The 21,754-nt window shown below is 37.8% G+C and overlaps 1 protein-coding gene across 2 annotated transcripts in view; it reads left to right on the plus strand.

The window, feature by feature from the left end:
• The window catches only part of LOC306857353 (tumor necrosis factor receptor superfamily member 16-like), a 45,322-nt gene extending 23,672 nt beyond the window's left edge, over nucleotides 1–21,650 (plus strand). The window contains exons 4-6 of one of the 2 annotated variants that reach the window (XM_079397261.1): nucleotides 16,435–16,711; nucleotides 17,391–17,551; nucleotides 18,292–21,650. In XM_079397261.1, the coding sequence (XP_079253387.1) occupies nucleotides 16,435–16,711; nucleotides 17,391–17,551; nucleotides 18,292–18,620 (767 nt within the window). In that variant the 3' untranslated portion in view covers nucleotides 18,621–21,650. The remainder of the gene's footprint in view (nucleotides 1–16,434; nucleotides 16,712–17,390; nucleotides 17,552–18,291) is intronic. The other variant, XM_079397262.1, reaches the window with a different exon arrangement.
• Nucleotides 21,651–21,754: the final 104 nt, after the last annotated feature.

Below are 21,754 nucleotides of genomic sequence, written 5' to 3' on the forward strand. Positions count from 1 at the left end.
GTGTAAATTATTATAATTTTTTTCCCCCTGTGAATCAAAGCCAAATTTTCAGCATCATTACTCCAGTATTCAGTATCACATAATCCTTCAGAAATCATTCTAATATGCTGATTTGGTGCTCAAGAAACATTTATTATTATTATTATTATTATCAATGTTAAAAACCAGAATAATCCACCATTCAAAAGTTTATAGTATGTTTTTTTTTTGTAAGATATTACTACTTTTATTCATCAAGGGTGCATTAAATTGATCAAAAGTGACAGTAAAGACACTTATAATATTACAAAAGGGTCCCACTTTATATTAAGTGGCCTTAACGACTATGTACTTACGTAAAAAAATAAGTACAATGTACTAACTGTGGAAATTCCGTTCATATTGTATTGCAAAACACTTTTGTTTTGCAATACAATATGAAATAACATAAAATGATGTGTAATTATTCCAAACTTTTGACCAGTAGTGTTCATATTTATATTTGTTAAAAGTTAAAATTAAGTAAGACTTACTCAAATAATAAAATATAAAACATAAAATTATTTATATAAAGGTTATGTCAAAAACAAAAAGAAAACTGGTGAAAAATAAATAAATAAATAAAATATATATATATATATATAAAAATTTAAATGTATAATAAGAGTTCAGCTGATGACTGCACGTGCTGGATAAATGAACGAATGAGATTTGCTAATGATCATTGTGTCATTCTCAGTTCACTGCTGTGCTTGTGTGTTGATGTGGTATGTGGAATGACAAACAGACAAGCAGTATGATTTAAAACTGTGAAAGCCCAGAACACATCAACTATTTGTGTGCCCAGCTCACTGAACTCTCTGCATAATGTCAGATGCTCTTGGCATAGCCGGAAGCTTAACATTTGCCATCTTATTGCTGAGCTGAACTTAGCTGTGAATAAAATTAACAGTATCTTGAGCAAAGGATCACATTCAAAGATCTGCAGTCAACATTACAGACTTTGTTCTGTGTCTGGCCGCAAACACGGTTTTAGAAGAGGATCAGAGAAAGAGGCTTTGTACACAGCCCAAGTTCTGATATCAAAAGAAACCATACTAAGTGCAGCATGGTCCATAAATGGATTTTCAATGTACTTTCTTAATGTATTCTCATTATGTCATTACATAGACAATATATGATGTAATTTTAAGCATTCTGTGCAATGTGTGTGTGTGTGTGTATTAGAGATAGACAGCATCTGTAAAATGAAAAATTGCAAATCTTATCCTCCAAACTCATTCCTCCCTAAGCTTTATTACTTAAAACTTACAGGGAAAGGTTTCTTAAAATCCATAAACTTAAGTATAAATTTGGCAAAAAGCTAAACTTGACAAAAACTCGCCACCACTTCAGTTCAGTTATTTCACATTTTTTTGAATATGTGTGTTTCTGAATTATCTTTGACACATAGCAAAGATTATTATTGCCGCTGTCAATAGCTAATCAGCAAATATTAAACAGTAATAATCTGGTTTGAATCAATTTGTAAATGACTGCCGAGACATGCGTGTGTGTAAGTGATGTTTATCTATTAATGATCAACGTAAGATTTTCTCTGACCCCGTCTGACCTTTTGCTGGGGTCTTAACATGAAGGTGAGAGGTCATAGTCCATGGGTGACTACTGATTTCAGTTCGTCCTGGGTTCAATAATCATGGAAATCTCCAGAAGAAAGTAAATAAAATGTGGTGTTGTCTGTAACAAGGAAGTGAGGTGTCTGTTTCAGATAAGGAATGTTCTTATGTATCAGGAATTTACCAGATTACAGATGATGCAGACGTATCAAAAATGATCTAAGGGTGTTTTCACACCTGAGTCCTTTTTAAAAGAACCAAACTTAGATCCCTTGAAGTGGACCAAGCAGTGAACCAAGTGAAAAAGGAACCAGATATCTTTATGTTCACACTGTCCCTTCCCCTGAAAGAGGACTCAGATCCGTTTTTGGTTCATTTAAGTAGTAATTGGGTTCCAGGCCTCTTTTGATCCACTTACTGTTGCTCTTTGGAACAAGTCCACTGCAGTGCTGTGTGATGTGGTTACAGCAATTCTATGCAAGATGGCTGACTCAAACCCACCATATTTTGGCCCAATTCACTTCCAGTGCCACCAATATTGTTTTACATCAGAAAAGCTACTGACAGTTTTCTGCCAGAACATTTTCCGTTCAGTTTACGGACAAGTTAAGGTTTCCTTGAACCTTAAAACACAACACAATGCAATGCAGTGCACAAAGTCATTTTTATAAGTGTCTGAGATCATTTGGAGTGTTCACATTTGATCCAGCAAACTGCACTCAGACCCCTGAAAAGTGTAAAAAACCTAGATCAGATTCAGATTTAAGACATTATTTGTCTTTTTCTGCTCTAATGGGAGATTAGTCATGTGTGGGAACAGGCAGCATGAAAATGGCGTGTAATTTCATTAAAAAGCATGAAGTTGTGTTGGTGTGTGGTATGTGTCAAAGAACCCCATCAATCTCAACATACCTGGGTGAATCTGTCACATTTCATGTCACAGGTCACATTTCACCCCCAATCAAAAAGAAAAATATATTTTGGCAAAGAAAGCAGAGCCATTCCAAAGAAAAAAAAGCCTTGTTACTGTTTTTATAACATCAGGACGTTGTACTTTTTTTTTTTTTTTTTTGATGACTCTCATTACTGTTACACAATTCTTAGCATCAGTACAAATGCAATACCACAAATGATATCATGATGAATAATATAACATACATAGTAAATATGATTTAGTTTAACATAGTGATGACAGTTTTTTGTTCATTATTCCAATGACATTGTAAAAATAATGTTAGAACTTTAGAATTCAAATCAAAGGTAAAGAAAAATATAATAAACCGATGCAAGAGAATAAAACATAATTCACATAAAAATAATAATTTGAACAATAATTTGAACTTTTAACATTATACTTTTAAAACAAGAAGATAGTCAAAGATTATCAAACCAAAACAGAGTACAAATTGATTGAACAAGCAACATAAAAAAAATTAGTGAATATGTTAGATTATGGTTTGCCTGCTGTAATGTTTCTTTCTTGTCAGTGATTTCACTCGCCATCATCTCACTTAAAGTTACTCTGTAAAAACACAAATAATTTAATAGCACTGTTGAAGGTGATTCTCATTACTGTAATACAATTATTTGGAATAAGTAAAAAGGCAATACCACAAATACAGCATGATTTATAATGTACAGTACATACATTTTTCACATTACTGTAATGTCAAGTTTTGCATTGTGGAAATAGAATTTTCTTGAAAAAACGTTACAGTTTTAGAATTGAAATCTAGGGGAAAAAAATAAAAACTTGACTAAACTAAAGCAAGACATTAAAAATAAAAATGAAAAATTTAAATACATTTTGTATACTTTTTTGATAGAATTATGAGATATTATGAGCTCAAAACTTCATAGTTCATTTGTAAGTGGCCATGAGACAGTGGAGGGTTTTTTTCAACAGTGAATGTGTGAAAGCACATAAAAGAGCTTTATTGGTCAATATCCCGCCCATCCAAACCTAAAGATTTTTCATCACCCATATTGACTCTTTAACTTTGACCTCTCTTTCTGCCGAGTACAATGTATGCCTTGAAACCGAGACGCCTGTCTGTACTGGACAGAAATAATCAATCTCTCCCTCTGTTTGCCCCACCCTCCCCATCCTACGAAAATGAAGTGTGTCCATTCATGACAACTGCTCATCCCCCAGCTGTCTGCACTTGTCTGGCATGTGCCCTATGACATTAGTGGATGGAGCTATGAGCTGTTTTCTGGGGTAACATAACGCTTTGCCCTGATGTGAGGGTTCGGGGTGATGATCCGGCGTGTGCCTGAGCTTATGTCACCCCATATGAAGCTAGTTTTCTGCCTAATTAATTTTTCGAAATTTTTAGCCAGTGGTTTTGTCCTGCTCTATTTACATCACTGAAATTCCTAGATGCCCATGTGGAATTTAAGCTTCTTACAGAGATTTTTTTGAGCCAAAGTTTCCAAGAGAATCCTTTCAGTTGAGAACAATTTACATCTATTCTTTTATCTCACAATCTTCCCCTTTACAACCCCAGTGTCAAGGTTCACCCACTAAATTTTGCGGCCAGAGTGTGTCCGGATGAAATCACTGACATTCAAGCATGGAAGTTCATTGGATGGAGAAGTTAATGAACATTGATGGTTTTTGACTGTGTTAAGCAGGATTGGAGGTGCAGGACAGGCTCAGATCTTTTATGGCCACTATTATGTTATACTTTTAAGCTAGAAGATAATCAAAGATTCTAAAACCAAAACTGACTACGAATTTATTTAACAAATATCATGAATAAAAATGCCTGACAAATTGATAATTGCATGTTACCGATTATTCAGGAGTTGCCCACTGTAATGCTGTCTTCTTATTTTACAGTAATTTTGGACACACTTTAGCTTGGGGACCAATGCAAAGTATTAACTAACTAATAAACTACAACTTTTGCCTCATTAAGCTAATAATTTGCTGCTTATTAATAGTTAGCAAGGTAGTTGTTAAATTTAGGTATGGGGTAGGATTAAGGGATCTAAAATATGGTCTTGCTTTATAAGTACTATTAAACAAACAATTAATATGCTAATAATATGCATGTTAAAAAGCAACTGATTAATAGTGGAAATTGGTCCTTAAACTAAAGTATTACTGTTATGTCTTTTACCATCATGTAATGCTAATTTAATGTTGACTTTTAAAAACACTAATAATTTAATAACACGTCTTAGCAAGACCAACTTAGCAAGTTATGAAAAAAATATCAATTTCTCATGCACATTATAATGTTTGATTGATTTCACCTGTGTGTTTTTTTTTATTTACAGAAAATATTATGGATTTTTATGTCAGTCATTTATTGGTCATAACATAACATTTTAAAAATAATATGGCATAAAAATAATTATTTTCTTTAAAAAAAACAGGCAAATTTTAGGTAGCACTTTATTTTATGCCCTTTTTTTACACGTTACAAGTACTTACTATTATAAGAACAATGAATTATGCATACTTACATGCAAGTAACCCTAAACTAAACTAATCCTAACCCTAACAATATAGTAAGTACATGTAGTTAATTAATATTACTTAGTACTTTAATTTATAATTGCACTGTAACAAGAACACCTTAAAATAAAGTGTAACCCTTTATTTTAAGGTGATTTTGATAGAGTGTAATTAATTACACAAAAAGCACTAGGTAATATTAATTAAGTATATGTACTTAAAGGTGGGGTAAGCAATTTCTGGAAGCCAATGTTGATATTTGAAATCACCAAAACAAACACGCTCCTACCCCAAAAGTGTCTCGCCCCTATTTTGATAGCTCCGCCCCACACATACGTAGCCTACGCAACCCAGGCAACGATTAGTTCTGTGAAACAAAGCAAAACCAATATTACACCGTGTCTACACCGGACGCAAGCAGCGCGTCAAAATACTATAGAAGTTATTATAATCAGTGATGCTGTCTGCACTGGATGCTGCTTGGAGCGACAAATCTCCGACAGAAAACTGCTGCCGCGTTCTATTTATGACACAAATTTCAAATGATTTTCAACGGTCGCTTTGTCATGTCTAGTGTAGGCAGACTTTAGCTGTTGCGGCACGGTGCGTCCGGTGTAGGCACGGTGTTACTCAACTATCGGGAAAAAAATATTGTTTTTTTATTCGCCATCTTTATCTTTCTGTCGCTCGGCTCAGCTGTTCACTGAACGCTCTCTCCTCCACATGATGAGTAGACACGCCCCTTACTGCTGATTGGCTACAAGTTCGTTTTGGTACTCAGCCCCGACTCAGTTTTCTAAAGCGTTTTTGAAAAATTACACACCACACCTTTAATATAGAATTAAGATTAGAGTTAGTGTTTCATTTATGGCTAGTTACTTTTAAATATGCATATTTTACTGTTACTATAGTAACGTGTGTAACTATGTCATCTTAATTTAACAAGGCACAAGATTTTGCAGTACCGAAAGGCCGGGATCCTAATAACAAATAAAACGATTTAAAAAAAAAATCCCAAGAAAGAATAAATAATATATTTATTTGTATGTATTGCATATTGAAGCCTAAATACCACTAACTACACTTAAAATGTGGTATAGAAATCATTTTCATTCAGAAATTGGAAGTAAATTTCTCAAACAATTACAAAGAAATGTTAAGCAACACATTGAATTAAATGTGATATTTTGAAAAAAAAAAATATAGTTTTTTTTTTCTTGGAAAAGCCAGGTACTCCAATAATGTTTTATTTACAAAGAAAAGTCAAGTTTTACAATGTAATCTGTCTTAAAAAAGAAAATATTCTTGTCCTATAACTGACAGGAATCCCTAAAGATCACGAGCAGCACTGAACAGCATTTATGCATTAGCACTTAATTAAATCAGGTAGTAGGAAGTACTGATTGAAGATCAGATTTCCCTGCCTGCCAGTGAGTTCTGACTTACCCTAGACTAGGTTAACTTGATGATTAGAGGGGCTCAATTTGACTGTTGACACAATACAGATCGTACACATTTGCTGGCTCACTATTGTAACAAGACTTGATAAAGAAAAAAGGATTTGAAACAGAAAGGAAAGAGCCGTAGCAAAAGATCTGAAAGTAAGAAAGAAAACAAAAGACAACTGAAAACAGAAATGCAAAAGATAAGACAGATGTGTATCAGGAGACAGATTTAGTGGCGAGAGGGAGAAAGCATATGTACAGAAGCGTTTGTGGTCGATAAAAGAGATGGAGTTTCTCCTCTGTGATCTCAGGTTACTCACACTGACCTTTTGTGAGCGGTATCACATTTTGCCACAGAGAACATGCATGCACGTGAATAACACGCTACATATTCTGCTCTCTTCACCAGCATGACAAGGCATGTCATTGTGTATATTCCCAATAAACATAATGACATAGTCAGATCTTGCTTACAGGAAATACTTTCCCCCAACCATCTCTCATTTTGGACTATTATGAGGCAGCTAGTCACCTTCGCACTGAAGAATCAAACAGTTTATTTGAAAAATAATAACCTGTCTTTGTGTGGGGTTTTTTTTTTTTGCTTTCACATGCATGCATGATTACAGTAATGCACGCATACAGTCCATTATGCCATAAAATGTGTTAGAAAGGAGACTGTGGTTGTCCAGGCCTGTCTGCTTTTGTTGCTCATACTGTGCTATGCTGTACAGTATGATGATTTGTAACACTATGAATGCAGCTTCAATGTAAATAAACAACATTATTATTGCCGTTTTTCCAAATACGTCTATGTCTATGTTGGAAATGACCAAACACAGTAAAGGCCCACTCACACAAAGAACGAAAATTTAAACAATACCTATAAACCTGACATTATAGTCAGAAATCGCATTCCCCCCTTTTGGGGCCCCCTCTAACGCCGGGCCCTTGGAATCATCCTAACACCCCCCTCCCACCCCCTTACAGCACCCCTAATAATGTTCATGGCATTATTTTAGTGTTGTGTGCTACAATTGACCCTTTGCAAAGACCCGCCCTCCTTCAATTTTCCTTCAAAATTTTGTCATTTTTAAAGACATTCAAAAAATAAATGCAGTTTTGTGGCTCTTTAATGACAGATCACTGTATTGCCTTAGTTAAAGCATCACGTGAACCGATTGTCTTTTCCTATGTACTTATAGAACGAAATCAACATGAACATCAGAAATATTTTATTTCAAGTTAATCTACTCTCCTGTCTGATTTGTGGTTAAGGCTAGAAGGAATACAGCTGCGGCTACTGGTTATGTGCACATCAATAAAGCACAATTTTTGTTACACTTTACAATAATAATTGCATTATTGTTTAGGAATGGGGTAGGTGTAGACATTAATAAAACACAATCTAATAGAACATTTAATTTATTGTTAGTTTCTGGCCATAGCTGTCAGAAAAGATGGCGGGTTCAGAGTTATGATTGGTCAGATCACCTGTCAATCAAGCTCTTTGCAAACGGTCAATTATGGAGTTTTACTCTAAATTTAAGTTAAATCTGTAAAATCCATTAATGTTGCTACAGTTCTTTTTACAGTAAATTAATAAAAATACAGTAAAAACCTTACTTTAAAGCTTACTGTGAGAATATAACTGCAGCAGAACACTTACAATGAACATAATGTTATCACTTGTTGGTGTGGACGTTATAGCATTCATCAATGTAGTTGTATGTATATGTTATAATTTTAGTTTATAATAGAGAGAGAACTGCCATATATTAACTGGTCTTTTACAAATATATAGTGTGAGGTGCAAGCTTACCAATAATTTTTTGACAGTTACTAATGTTAGGACCATTATTCTCTCTCAAGTTATGAAATATGGCAGATAATTGGGGTATTATGTGTTGTAAAGTGAAATGAAACTCCTGTTACATGCGTAGGAGGGAATGCAAGGAAAGAAACAGAACATTTTTAACCACATATCCAAGAAGATGAAAGCAGCGGGAATATCCCAGAATGCTGAACAGCTCAGAATTAGCATTAAACCCATGAAGACATAATACAAATTAGTAAATAGCAGAATTACTTCCTGCATTTGATGTAATTAACAACAGTCCTATTTTGTTGAACCACCGTGGCTCAAACAACAGAGATGTAACCGTGTTTCTACATTTTCGGGAAAGAGTCATGTCTTGTTAATTTCTCCAACAATACATTACACTATTATGGTAAGCAGTCTTTGAATGGCAAATGCACCCCAGGTCGATTTATGGACCATTTGCGATCATGAAAGCAGGGTCTTGTTGAGATGATAGCCTGTTACATTGATGGGTAATCAGCCAATCACAGTGACACTGCCCTCTCTCATGTCATGTGACACTTCATATTGTACTTCCCTTCAACTTTCACACCACTGATCATCTGTATCTGTGTGCAAGAACAATATGCAAAAGAACAATATGATACATAGAAACATTAAAGGAACAATAAATACTGAGAAGGAAAAAGGAGCAGGAAGGAGAGCATTAGAAAGGAAAAGACAGAACTGTGTAGATGAGTGAGTTCTGTCTTTATGAAGCTGAGGATAACTACCCGGCTAAAGGTCAACCATGCATGAGAGAGATGTGATGAAGCGATAATGGAAAAGAAAGAAAGCAATACGGAGAGGCAAAGGAGTTACAGAGACATGGGGGTTTGGGTGGGGGGATTGTTTCTTGACAAAGAACATCTCTGTCCATGATGGTGTCTGGTGTCCCTTGCCCAATGATTCACTGTGTGTGTGTGTGTGTGTGTGTTTATGGACTAGCATATTATTCAGAGACTGCACAAGGAAAAGGGAACGGATGTGAATTGAAAATTTGAATTTCAGAGCAGTATACCTGCAAACATAATTCAAATCTAATAAGACACTTAAATATAGTTTTTAAGATAATTACTAGTGATGTCTGTTAAGGTCAGTGATTTGAACAAGCTCACAAAAATCCCATATTCTTAAACTGAAAAAGGGACCTGAAACTAGAAACCAATATATTTTAGAGACTGTAAAAAATAGATTTTTAACAGTAACTCATCAACCGTTAAAGGCATGAGTACTGTGAGCTGCTAACTAATGATGTTCGCTTTTGCTAAAACCATCAGTCTGCATTATTTAATCATATTTAAAAATCAAACAAAAATCACCATGTGTAACAGTGCAGATCCTGGTGAGAAACTACATTAACCATGATTCTGCAGAGAAATCTCAACCAATCATATAAAATTCAAACAAGCAAATTGCACCAAAAAACACTGTAGCACTCCCTTGAAGCACTGAAAATGAATTACAGCGCAAACGGAAAGAGCAATCTATATTATTATATCTCTCTATATGAAGCATAGACCTTTTTCAGTCCACAGAAAGACAAAAGTATTATTGAAAATTGTCTATATACACACTCTTCTAGCCTAGGGTGAAGTCATTCATTATACATACAAAGAATATGGCATTCATTGCAATTTCAAAAATGTATATACAGATTAATTAACAGTGTCCATTGGTCCATTGGCCATTGGTCCTCTTACCAGCATGAAAAATAAAACTTTTAATTTATTAATATCAGTGCACAATGCATATGTGTATGCACAAAGTGTGTATACACTTTGTTATAATGAAAGGACTCCACATTGAACAAACTCCTGCATTTTGAGCCATATTGAGTGGATTCTCACTTAAATGTACTTGATTGATCACGAGATCAACACAAATCAACAGATATGTCTGTGATTGCTCAACGATGCAAAAACACATTGTAAAAAGAAACCTATGATGCTCTCCAGAGTGCAAATGCAAATACGCGCTAGAGAATTTGCCAGATCTGATTAATCAACTTACTAATATTACAGCTTCAGCTGATGGTTCTCTTTCATTTGAAGGTACTCACATGCTAGCATGACAATACCTTTTTTATTTTTTATTTTACTAGTTGCCATATCAACAGTATAGAAATTGTGCTAAAATACAAAAAACATTTTTTAGAAGATATCACTGAACACTTAACCCTAGCAAAAGTACAGTTCTTACTGGAGTTAAATTGTCTTATATATACACTCCCCTCCAAAAGTATTGGAACAGTAAGGCCAATTCCTTTATTTCTGATGTAGACTGAAAACATTTGTGTTTGACATCTTCATCTGCATTTTCATCTGGATCTGATACACAACTTAGAAGATAGCACCTTTTGTTTGAACCCACACATTTTTCATGTGAGCAAAAGTATTGGAACAGATAGAATTAACATAGATTAAAGCGAAAAATACTTCATATTTAGTTGCAAATCCTTTTCTTTCACTAACCGCATCAAGCCTGTGACCCACTGACATCACCAAACTTTTGCATTCTTCTTTTGTGATGCTTTTCCAGGCTTTCACCGCAGCCTCTTTCAGTTTTGGGGGGTTACTCCCTTCAGTCTCTTCTTTAGCAGGTAAAATGCATACTCTACAGGGTTTAAGTGGAGATTGACTTGGCCAGTCTAAATTCTTCCACTTCTTGCCCCTGATGAACTCCTTTGTTGTTTTGGCGCTATGTTTTGGGTCATTATCTTGCTGCATGATGAAGGATCTCCCAATCAGTTTGGTTGCATCTTTCTGTAAATTGTCAGACAAAATATTTCTGTAGACTTCTGAGTTAATTTTGCTGCTGCCATCATGTGTTACATCATTAATGAAGATTAATGAGCCTGTCCCAGAAGAAGCGATGAAAGCCCAAGCCATTACATTACTTGTGTAATGTGTACTATAATGTACACCTGTGTACACTGTGTTTCAGATGAGCTTGTATGTTTGGGATCATGAGCAGATCCTTTTATCTCCAAACTCTAGCCTTTCCATCACTTTGGTCCATAAAATCAGTCCATAAAACCTTGTCCCAGAATATTTGAGGCTCGTGTCCTATTCGTCTTGCTAATGAGTGGTTTGCATCTTTGTGCAATGGTTTGATTGATTTTTCATCTTTCATTCTCTCAGCTTCACAATTGCTCGTTTTTCACCCATAGACACCTCTCTGGTTTTCATGTTGGTTACACGTCTAACTAACTATAAATGTAGTCCGCACGGATCTGAAACTGAGCGCAGACATTCAGTGCTATTTATTGTTTGAATAATCAATTAATAAGACACACCAGGGCAACAAAACACACCTGTCAGTCACATGTTCCAATACTTTTGGTAACATGAAAAATGGGTGGGTTCAAACAAAAGGTGATATCTTCTAAGTTGTGTATCAGATCCAGATGAAAACACCTGTAAATAAAAGCTGAAATGTTAATCTCTCATCTCATTTTCATCTTTTGATGTCAAACACAAATGTTTTTAGTTTACAGCAAAAATAAAGGAATTGGCCTCACTGTTCCAATACTTTTGGAGGGGAGTGTATATATATATATATACATATATATATATATATATATATATATATACACTGTATATGCATATTTTGCAATGTAAAATATATTGTTTCTACACTGATAAAAGATATGAAGAAACACTTTTCCCTATAGTTAGTAAATTGTAAATTTCACACAGAAACAGCAAGTAACACATTGAATTGAATGTTTTGTTTAAATTGAAAAGCTAAAATAATATTTTCTTGTAAAAATTTATATATTTTTTACAACTTCAAAAGGTTTTACTTCCTTTTTACAAGTGTATACAGTATAACCAACAACTTTATCAATAGTTTTATACTTCTCCATTGTTTTAAAACTAAATATGCCATTCACAAATCTTCATGGGATTTTAACAAAACCATTAAGTCTTGTACCTTTGTCTTTTTGTCTGAATTTCTATTTTTATAATTGTTATTATTTTTCAATTATAATATAATGCAATGTAATGTATGTATGTATGTATCGCTTCAAATCAAAGTTTGTAATATTGTGATGCACCTCATAGCTGTCACATGTTGGTTTTCCTTTCAGTTCTGTTTTGACCTTATTTGGTAGTTCCTGTTCTTATTTAGTTAATTAGTAATCATCATTTAGTCTTCTCACCTGTGTTTGATTAATTATCTAGTTTGCTCCTTTGTTTCCTGTTTCTTTATAAGCATTCAGTTTTGTCCCTATCCTTGTCGGTTCTTAAGTTAGTAATGGTTTAATGTGTGTTGATGCTGAATAAATATACCTTTTGTTATTCGTCGTTGTGGGCGCCCCTTTACTACAACCACCAACCCTAACAGAAGAACCGACCGCTTACCGAAGACGAGATCTGCTCAGGATGCTGGAGCTTGTGCCCGTCGTTTGCGGGGGTTCACGCCGCCGTTCGCGGCTCGACCCTGCCCGTGCTGCGAGGGATGTCGGGCTGCCTGTAGCGGCTTACCCTGGCCACCCGTTTTGGGGAGAACGGGTCGCCATTCGCCGCACACCCTTACCCACCGCCCCAATGAAATTCGCTCCGCGAGGGGCGATGAACGTTGCGCCGTCCGCGGAGAAAAGGGATTCCGCCGCCAATAACGGTTCCCCCGAACCACCGAGGGGGGAAAAACAGGTGCCGGTGGGGATTTTAATTGAGTTTGAGGGCATGTCATTCCCTCCAGTGCCTGCTCCTCGTCAGTACCATCCAGTACCTGCTCCTCACCAGCGCCATCCAGTGCCTGCTCCTCGCCAGTGCCATCCAGTACCTGCTCCTTGCAAGCGCCCTCCAGTGCCAGCTCCTCGCCAGTGCCTTCCTGTGCCTGCTCCTCGTCTGAGCCCACCAATTCCGGCACCTCGCAAGTGCCCACCTGAGTTCCCGCTGGTCCCGTCCAGCCCACCTGAGTTCCCGCTGGTCCCGTCCAGCCCACCTGAGTTCCCGCTGGTCCCGTCCAGCCCACCTGAGTTCCCGCTGGTCCCGTCCAGCCCCGCGCCTCCCGTGCGCCCTCAAGTGTCCGCGCTGCAAGAGCGCCCTCCTGCGTCTTCGCTGGTCCCGTCCCGCTCTCCTTCGTCTCCGCTGGTTCTATCCAGCTTCGCGCCTCCCATGCGCCCTCAAGTGTCCGCGCTGCAAGAGCGCCCTCCTGCGTCTCCGCTGGTCCCGTCCAGCTCTCCTTCGTCTCCGCTGGTTCTATCCAGCTTCGCGCCTCCCGTGCGCCCTCAAGTGTCCGCGCTGCAAGAGCGCCCTCAAGTGTCCGCGCTGCAAGAGCGCCCTCAAGTGTCCGCGCTGCAAGAGCGCCCTCAAGTGTCCGCGCTGCAAGAGCGCCCCCAAGAGCCCGCTCCTCCAGAGCGCCCCCAAGAGCCCGCTCCTCCAGAGCGCCCCCAAGAGCCCGCTCCTCCAGAGCGCCCCCAAGAGCCCGCTCCTCCAGAGCGCCCTCAAGAACCCTCTCCTCCAATGTGGCCCCCAGAGGGGAACTTTCCCAAAGAAATTTTGGGGGGGGGCCATATAGTCTCAGTCTGTGTGGCCAGGCCAAGGGCCAAGGCCACGGAGCACCCCGATCCGCCGAGGCCGTCCGAGGATCCCGATCCACCGAGGCCGCCCGAGGACCCCGATCCGCCATGGCCTCCCGAGGATCCAGATCCGCCATGGCCGCCCGAGGATCCAGATCCGCCATGGCCGCCCGAGGACCCTGACCCGCCATGGCCGCCCGAGGATCCAGATCCACCATGGCCGTCCGAGGGCCCCGACCCGCCATGGCCGCCCGAGGATCCAGATCCACCATGGTCGCCCGAGGACCCTGATCCGCCATGGTCTCCCGAATCTCCAGTCCCGCTATGGCCTCCCGAATCTCCAGTCCTGCCATGGCCTCCCAAGGCCCCTGATCCGCCCTGGAGGCTTCCCTGTTCTCCTCCTTGTCCTGATCCTATGCCAGTCTCCAGGACGCCCGCACCCCCCCTCCCCGATGTTACTGTTACGGTGCGGGACGCACCTACCGGGAGGGGGGCGATATCTGTCACATGTTGGTTTTCCTTTCAGTTCTGTTTTGACCTTATTTGGTAGTTCCTGTTCTTATTTAGTTAATTAGTAATCATCATTTAGTCTTCTCACCTGTGTTTGATTAATTATCTAGTTTGCTCCTTTGTTTCCTGTTTCTTTATAAGCATTCAGTTTTGTCCCTATCCTTGTCGGTTCTTAAGTTAGTAATGGTTTAATGTGTGTTGATGCTGAATAAATATACCTTTTGTTATTCGTCGTTGTGGGCGCCCCTTTACTACAACCACCAACCGTAACAATAGCTGGTTGGTTTGGTTCTTGTATTATAATTCTTTAACAAACACCTTTTAAAGATTCCTATGTTAAAAAAAAAAGAATGGAAAAAATACCTCTGGTTAGAGGTACACAGCAACCACCTAGAACGACCAATAAACACCAATGCCTGAACAACCACCCTGCACCCTGGCAACTGCATCCTGTCTCAAGACATTAAAACATTTTAAATATTAACATTAAGTTAAATATCATCTTAGCAACACCTGGCAACCATCAACAACATTGTGATAGGACTTTTGCAACAACACCCATATTTTTTCACATTCATTAAGGACAATTTTTTTGTATATCGATTCTAAAAAATAGTACATATATTGTCACATTGATACTGAAATTTACTCTGCTTTTGTTTCATGAATGAGGTAAATTATTAAGCGTGCCACAAAACTAGCTCACATGCCCAAAATTCCCTCCAAAATGTTTCATGCTGCAGTACTTGGATCAATAAATCCATACTCATTCCCTGAAGCATAACCCTTCCCCAAAACCAAACCCCCAATGATCCCTCATCCCCCTACAGCCAGAATATCTCATGATCTTCAATGTGTCTGTCCATCTGTCTATGGTATAACTTACACCACCCATTCACACACACACACAAACACACACACACACACACACACACACTCAGTAGTCCGGGGCGATGCCTGTACTACTTGGGCCGAGCTTCTACCTCTCCAATCTAATCACAGTCTCCACAGTCTCTACAGTGTCCATTAGGTTTGACTCAGGACAAAGCCTGTTTATTACGGCCCCCAATTGAATCAAAGATAATCAAATCAAAAGAATCATTTTTTTTAGCTTGCCAGCGAAAAGAGTTCAAAGGGCCAAGACAAAGCAGTCTCAGTACTAATGTGCTTTTACTCAATTTTACAATGTTCACTGGGCTGTTTTTGTGTCATTTATTTTGGGATTGTATTAGAAACTGATGTCTAGACCTAGATGGAATCTGGTAACGTTTTCCACACTCTTTTAGTAGATAACAGAAAATCTAATTATTCAGTAATCAAACACATAGGCAATGTGAGAACTTTGTGGAACTTTTTTCAATTCTGTGGAAATTAGCTTTTTTGTAGATACAGATTCCATGTCAAGGTCTGCTAATGTTGTAACTAACTTGATCTTAAAGTAATATTTGGCCAGAAAAATCTGTCATCATTTATTCCCCTTCATGTCATTTTTTTTTTCTGTGTTGTTCTGTGGAGTTTTGAAGAATGTTTCAACTGTGTACGTCCATAAGTCAATGGGGTCCAAATATTTTTCACAGTGTCTTCTTTTGTGTACACGTTTGGAACAATATGAGGATGAGTAAATAAAGAACTTAAACACAACTGACCTTATTCAAGCAGAAAGAATTTGTGCACAAACTGTTATTTTTTTATTTTTTGGAACTTCCACTATCAACTCAATACCACAATTTACATAAAAGTGGTTTTATGAATGATTTGCACAAAAAATATTATTGCAGCAGTTGCAATAAGAATATCTGTATAAATCATTTCTATAACTAGTTTTATTTAAATTGTAAAACGAAATAAGCAACGTGTTCTTCTTGTGTTTCATGAATGGCTGTACCTTCTTTCATATACTGCAATAACTGCATGATTTATGCATTTTTAACTTGCTATAGAAATCTCTCATGCCAATTCCTTCTTTTTAGCAACTAACAGATTTTGTCTTTTTTTTTCTCGTTGTCCCTTTCCTTCAACAGATGTAGATCCTCCTAACAGCTCAACCTTTCCTTATCCTCTTCCATATTCTACACCTTCTCCTCCTCCTTTTTCTTCTCCCTCTTATTCTTCTTCTCGTGCTCCATCAGATGTCTTGTATACAGTCAAGTCTCCTCCTGACAGTCCTACGGAGAGCGTGACTACGGCTGACCCTGGGCTGAAGAGACTCCATGGGCTGAGTGACAACCTCATTCCTATCTACACCTCTATACTGGCTGCAGTGCTGTTGGGCCTGGTGGCCTTCATCATCTTTAAACGGTGAGGAGGACCAGATTCATTCTCTCCCTGAGCTGTTTTCATCTCCACTCACAAAGCGTTGTACAGCTATGTAGGCTTTAGTTCAGCTATATTTATAAACTAAAGAAGCAAAAACGCTTCCAGGCTGTTCTTCCATCTGATCCATCACAAGCACATTGTTTATTATGTGGAGTAAAACAGAGACACTGATCTCAGATCAGATTAAAAACATAACTTTCATTTCTGATTTAATGTAATACATTCAAATCTTGATTATTATATTGCCAGATTTGCTTAAGGCTTTGAATGTATTAATGCGTATGCAAATATGCAAAATAACAGCTGAATGTTTTTACTGACTGATAACAATGTAGAAAATAATTCAAATAAGGATGGACACAGATGGAGGTTGTGGGCCAAAGGGCTCATAAAATATTAAAATCACAGCTGGAGGGTGTAACTTTGACTAGCTTTTGTTCATTTAGGGTGTGAATGTCCTGGTGCTTTCAAATAATTGCTTGTTTGAGTGGTCCAACATCTCCATTTCTGGCTAAACCAATAGGGTGTGTTTGGGTGGGACAAACTTGTTTGAACAATGGTGGGAGGAGGAAGAGTGGTGCAGAAATTTCACAATTTTAGGTTAAAAATAAATGCTGATTTTCTAATAAAATATTCTGATGCTTCCTGTGATATCTTTCAGGTGGAACAGTTGTAAGCAGAACAAGCAACGAGCTAATAACAGAGCGTGCAGTGCAAACCCCAGTCAGACCCCTTCTCCAGAGGGAGAGAAACTCCACAGTGACAGCGGCATCTCAGTGGACAGTCAGAGCTTACAAGAGGGCCAGGGGCCTCCACATACAGGTACAAACCCTTAAATCACACACACACACACACACACACGTTGCACTTCACATGGTTGCGAAAGTTGCTATATTGCTCTGCTCTTGGTAGTTTGCTTTAATAATTATGGAAAAGAGCATGGTTTTTCTGTATTCTCTAACTTGCTCATTGTCAATAGATCACCTGCAAATCGTCCCACTCCTATCTGCACTTTTATGAGATTTACAGTCTCACGCTAATTTTCCTTATTTAATAAACCTGGCCCCTAGACAGGTGGAGCTGGGGGTAGTAGAGGGTTTCAGAGGAACTCTGCGGGACCAGCTTATAGCAAATACTGAACCAGACTATTTAAATATTGAGCAAGCAAGCTCATTTACTGCAACAGTTTAATGCAACAGTTGGATGATTATATGTAAATTATATAAAAACAATATACATATATAAACAAAAGAGAACTTTTAAGCTAAAATCCAAGCTGTACAGTTGTTAAAGTCAAATTTTGGTTTAAACTTATTAGGCTGCACATTCTAAAGTTTCATAACATAATTTTATATATATTTAGCAATGGGCCCCAAGGCTCCAGGGCTCCATGCATTTGTGTGCTTTACGTGGTGGTTATGTCTACATAATTCCTACCATTATGTCACTACTACCACTACTACAAACAAGCAGGGAATGGGTATAAATATGGTTTGGGACATTTTGTAGTCTTACTTTAGATGTATTAATCCAAATGGCTAAATGTAGTTTTTTTGTTTTAGTGGTCAAGATAGATGGAGGTTCGGCCCTGTCCTTGCCCTTGCACACACGGGAGGAGGTTGAGAAACTGCTAAATCGTACCTGTGAAGGGGAGGAGTCAGGACTCAATGAGGAAACCGATTGGTGCACTCTGGCAGGTCTACTTGGATACAAAGAAGAACACATTGCTAATTTCAAACAGGAAGAAAGGCCCATCCAGGCCCTTCTGTCTCATTGGGCGAGCCAGGATTCGGCTAATATTGATACGCTTTGCACAGCACTGAAGAAGATCAATAGGGAGGATATCGCGCAGAGCATCACAGTAAAACCAACTGCTACATCTACCGTATGAGAAAACATGAGCTAGCAAACACACACATGCTCCCAAGCGCTCAAATACACACCTTACATTTGCCTTCAGCATACTTCGATGTTGATGTATCACCTGTGAAGTTGATGTATCACTATATCCTTAACTTTAGGCTATAAACTCAAGTGTCGTTTCCCTTTACCCTTGATTATGGCCAAACTGTGTGCAAAGAATGCACAATTTAGTAAATATTGTTTGCATGTTCCTTTAATTTGAGGAAAGCCATACGGACGCAAACATGGATATTTTTATCTTTCCTGAAGAAATTCATCATAAATGACTCATCAAATCAAAATCATTCATTTAATGTTTAACACATTTCAACATCACAAATACAAACTACACACCACATCCATCTTTAGCATACCGATTATTATGCTTAAGTATAAGTTTAAAAAATATGTTTTTTAGCATTCTTTAATCCATTTGTCTGTCTCTGTACGAGAACCTCTATGTAACATCCGTAATGCATACCATAATGCATATGCTAATGATATGTCAAATGTGGCCAGTTCAATCATTGTCTATGCACTGAGTGTACCATAACCACGAACCATATCCACTGATTATATCCTGTCAGAGTTTGACCCCTTACCTCTCATGTACACAGTCGATGTTGTGCTCCTGTGCTTTAAATACAACCAGATACAGTATGAGAAGAGCCAGTTGTAGAAAAATTAACAAGAGAAGTCGCAACGCTTAATATGGAAACTGTAAAAATTGTGGAAATTGAGTTTTTCTGTCACGTGAGATAAAGACGGTGGACTTATGATGCCATTATTGTCAGATTTTTGTTTATTTAATTGAAAACTTAACAATGAGCCCTGATTTACAGACAGATTTACTAGACAGTGCCAGGTGGTATTAGGGAGAGGGACATTCTCATCATAGAGAGCATTGGATTGGACCAAAAAATTGTGCAGACATAAGCCAAAATGTTACTTTATGTGGGTCAAAATTATATATATATATTTTGGCCTTTTTACAACTTATCTCCTTCTGTAAATAAAATGTAGCTTTGCAGTTTATTTGCCAATGGGTGGTTGTTTATTGACCCAAGTTAAAAGAGCCAAACCCAAAATCTACCTGACATTATAGTCTTGTGGCTTGTCCAAATTTCGAGAAAAATGTCTGTATATTTTCACCCAAATTTGTTCAGACCCCTAATCCTAAAGTAATAGTATTATTAGCAATGGAAGAATCACCACTAATGTGTTCATTCTATGTTATCTTTATCACTGTTTGTTCTGTCTGCATCTGGGCAGGTGAACATTCTAGATGGAATTAATAGGCAGGAGGTCTTGTCATCCTGGTGGTCCGGCTGAAAGATGATAGCAGTTTCTTTTTTTTCTTTTTTTTTACATTTGTCTTTATTACAGCGGTAACGTGACACTGGTCACTACCTGGCTCAGGTCATCACCATGACAAAAGCGCTTGGCCATGCAGTCTGTGACACATATCTGCTCATAAACACACACCAAAGAAACAAGCTTCCCCATAAAATTAACCGGTGACTGATATGAGCGTTTAGGGTGATTAAATGCGACTCTTTTGAAGGCACAATAGAGGGTTCCCACGGTCATGGAAAACCTGGATATTTCAGGGAATTTTAGGGGTGACTGGGCATTCATTGGTCAAAACGTGTGGGAACACTGAAGGACTTAGAAACTAGAAGAACATCTCAAACTATTTAAATCTGTTAATTTGTGCAGCTGATATATTTGGTTCAAAAACTGACATTGGTGAAGGCTACAGTGGTCTTTAGAAATCAACTCAAAAGAAATCTCCAGGGCTTTGTAATGTCTCAGGGTTTGTGTGGAGATATGTCCATCTATCACTATTCCATATTATTTCTATATAAGTTTCTATATATCAGTGGCCTTACAATGGAGTGTTATAATGGAGGCTGCAGGAAGCATTAGCTGATCTTCTGAACTTCAGCACATACATTTGGACTCAAATCTTTTATTATTATTATTATTATTATTATTTACAAGGAGACAAGGGAGACATGTTTGATGTAATTATGCATACGATATAAAACAACATTAAAATTCTCTAGCTGCGTGATTGTCAGTATTCATAGATACTTGTGATCATTCAGTTCGAAAAGCGATGCAGCAGCGTACATTATTAATATATTTAAATATTACAGTCAGCCTAAATACTGAAGAAAGACACTTTTAAACTTTATGGCCATACATTTTTCAGGAAAATGCAAACACAATGTAATTTGTATCTTAAAATGAAGGCATTCTCCATTTCTGGATGTGATTTTTTTTATGTATTTTATTTTCTACAAGATTAGAGTGTAGCACTTACAAAGTATAATATACATTTTGTATAGCAAATACCTGAGATTAATATCAGGTCTGTGATGTTTTCTGTTTTTCTGTTCAGTAAGTACATACTTTTCCTGTGTTTGTGATAATTGCTTTTATTATTATTTTTTTTAATTGTTCTGGAGGTCAATATCAAACAAGCCTGCAACCATAAACCCAACAAACTAAAAGAAAGTCGTATGATTTGCCTCTGTTCTTCAACCTTTATTCTATTTGGCTGTTTTTTCATGTATGAAATCCTTTTGATTATTGACAAATGTGCCATTTTGGTTTGAAATTGATTGTAGACTATTTTTGTAGTGTTACACACAAAATCAGAGCACATATCTCTGAGATGGATATACTAATGTGGCACATTGCTCTCTGACAATCACACTTGTGCAGTTATTGGACATGGAGTTGCTCAGAAACCCCTAATAACCAGAGACCGAATCTTGCACTTGGTAGATGAGTTTTGTGAGATGAGTATGAGGAGCATGAGATGGTGAGCAGATGTTTTGTTGGGTTTATTTGGACACAGGTTCTGCAGGAAGACACAATACTGAATGTTACATGTATTTACTGTTATGTACACTGTATCATATAAATGTGAATTTACTAGAATTCATAAAGTAGGTTTAATGCAGTTACTATTACAAATACGTAATAAAATAAATAAGATTGCAACTGGACATTTGTCTGAAGTTTTTTCACACACACACACACACACGCACACACACACACACACACACACACACACACAAATGCTGGGTGTTTCCATGTTTTAAGGGGACA

This window comes from Barbus barbus, assembly GCF_936440315.1.
Source record: "Barbus barbus genome assembly, chromosome: 38".
NCBI lineage: Eukaryota > Metazoa > Chordata > Actinopteri > Cypriniformes > Cyprinidae > Barbus > Barbus barbus.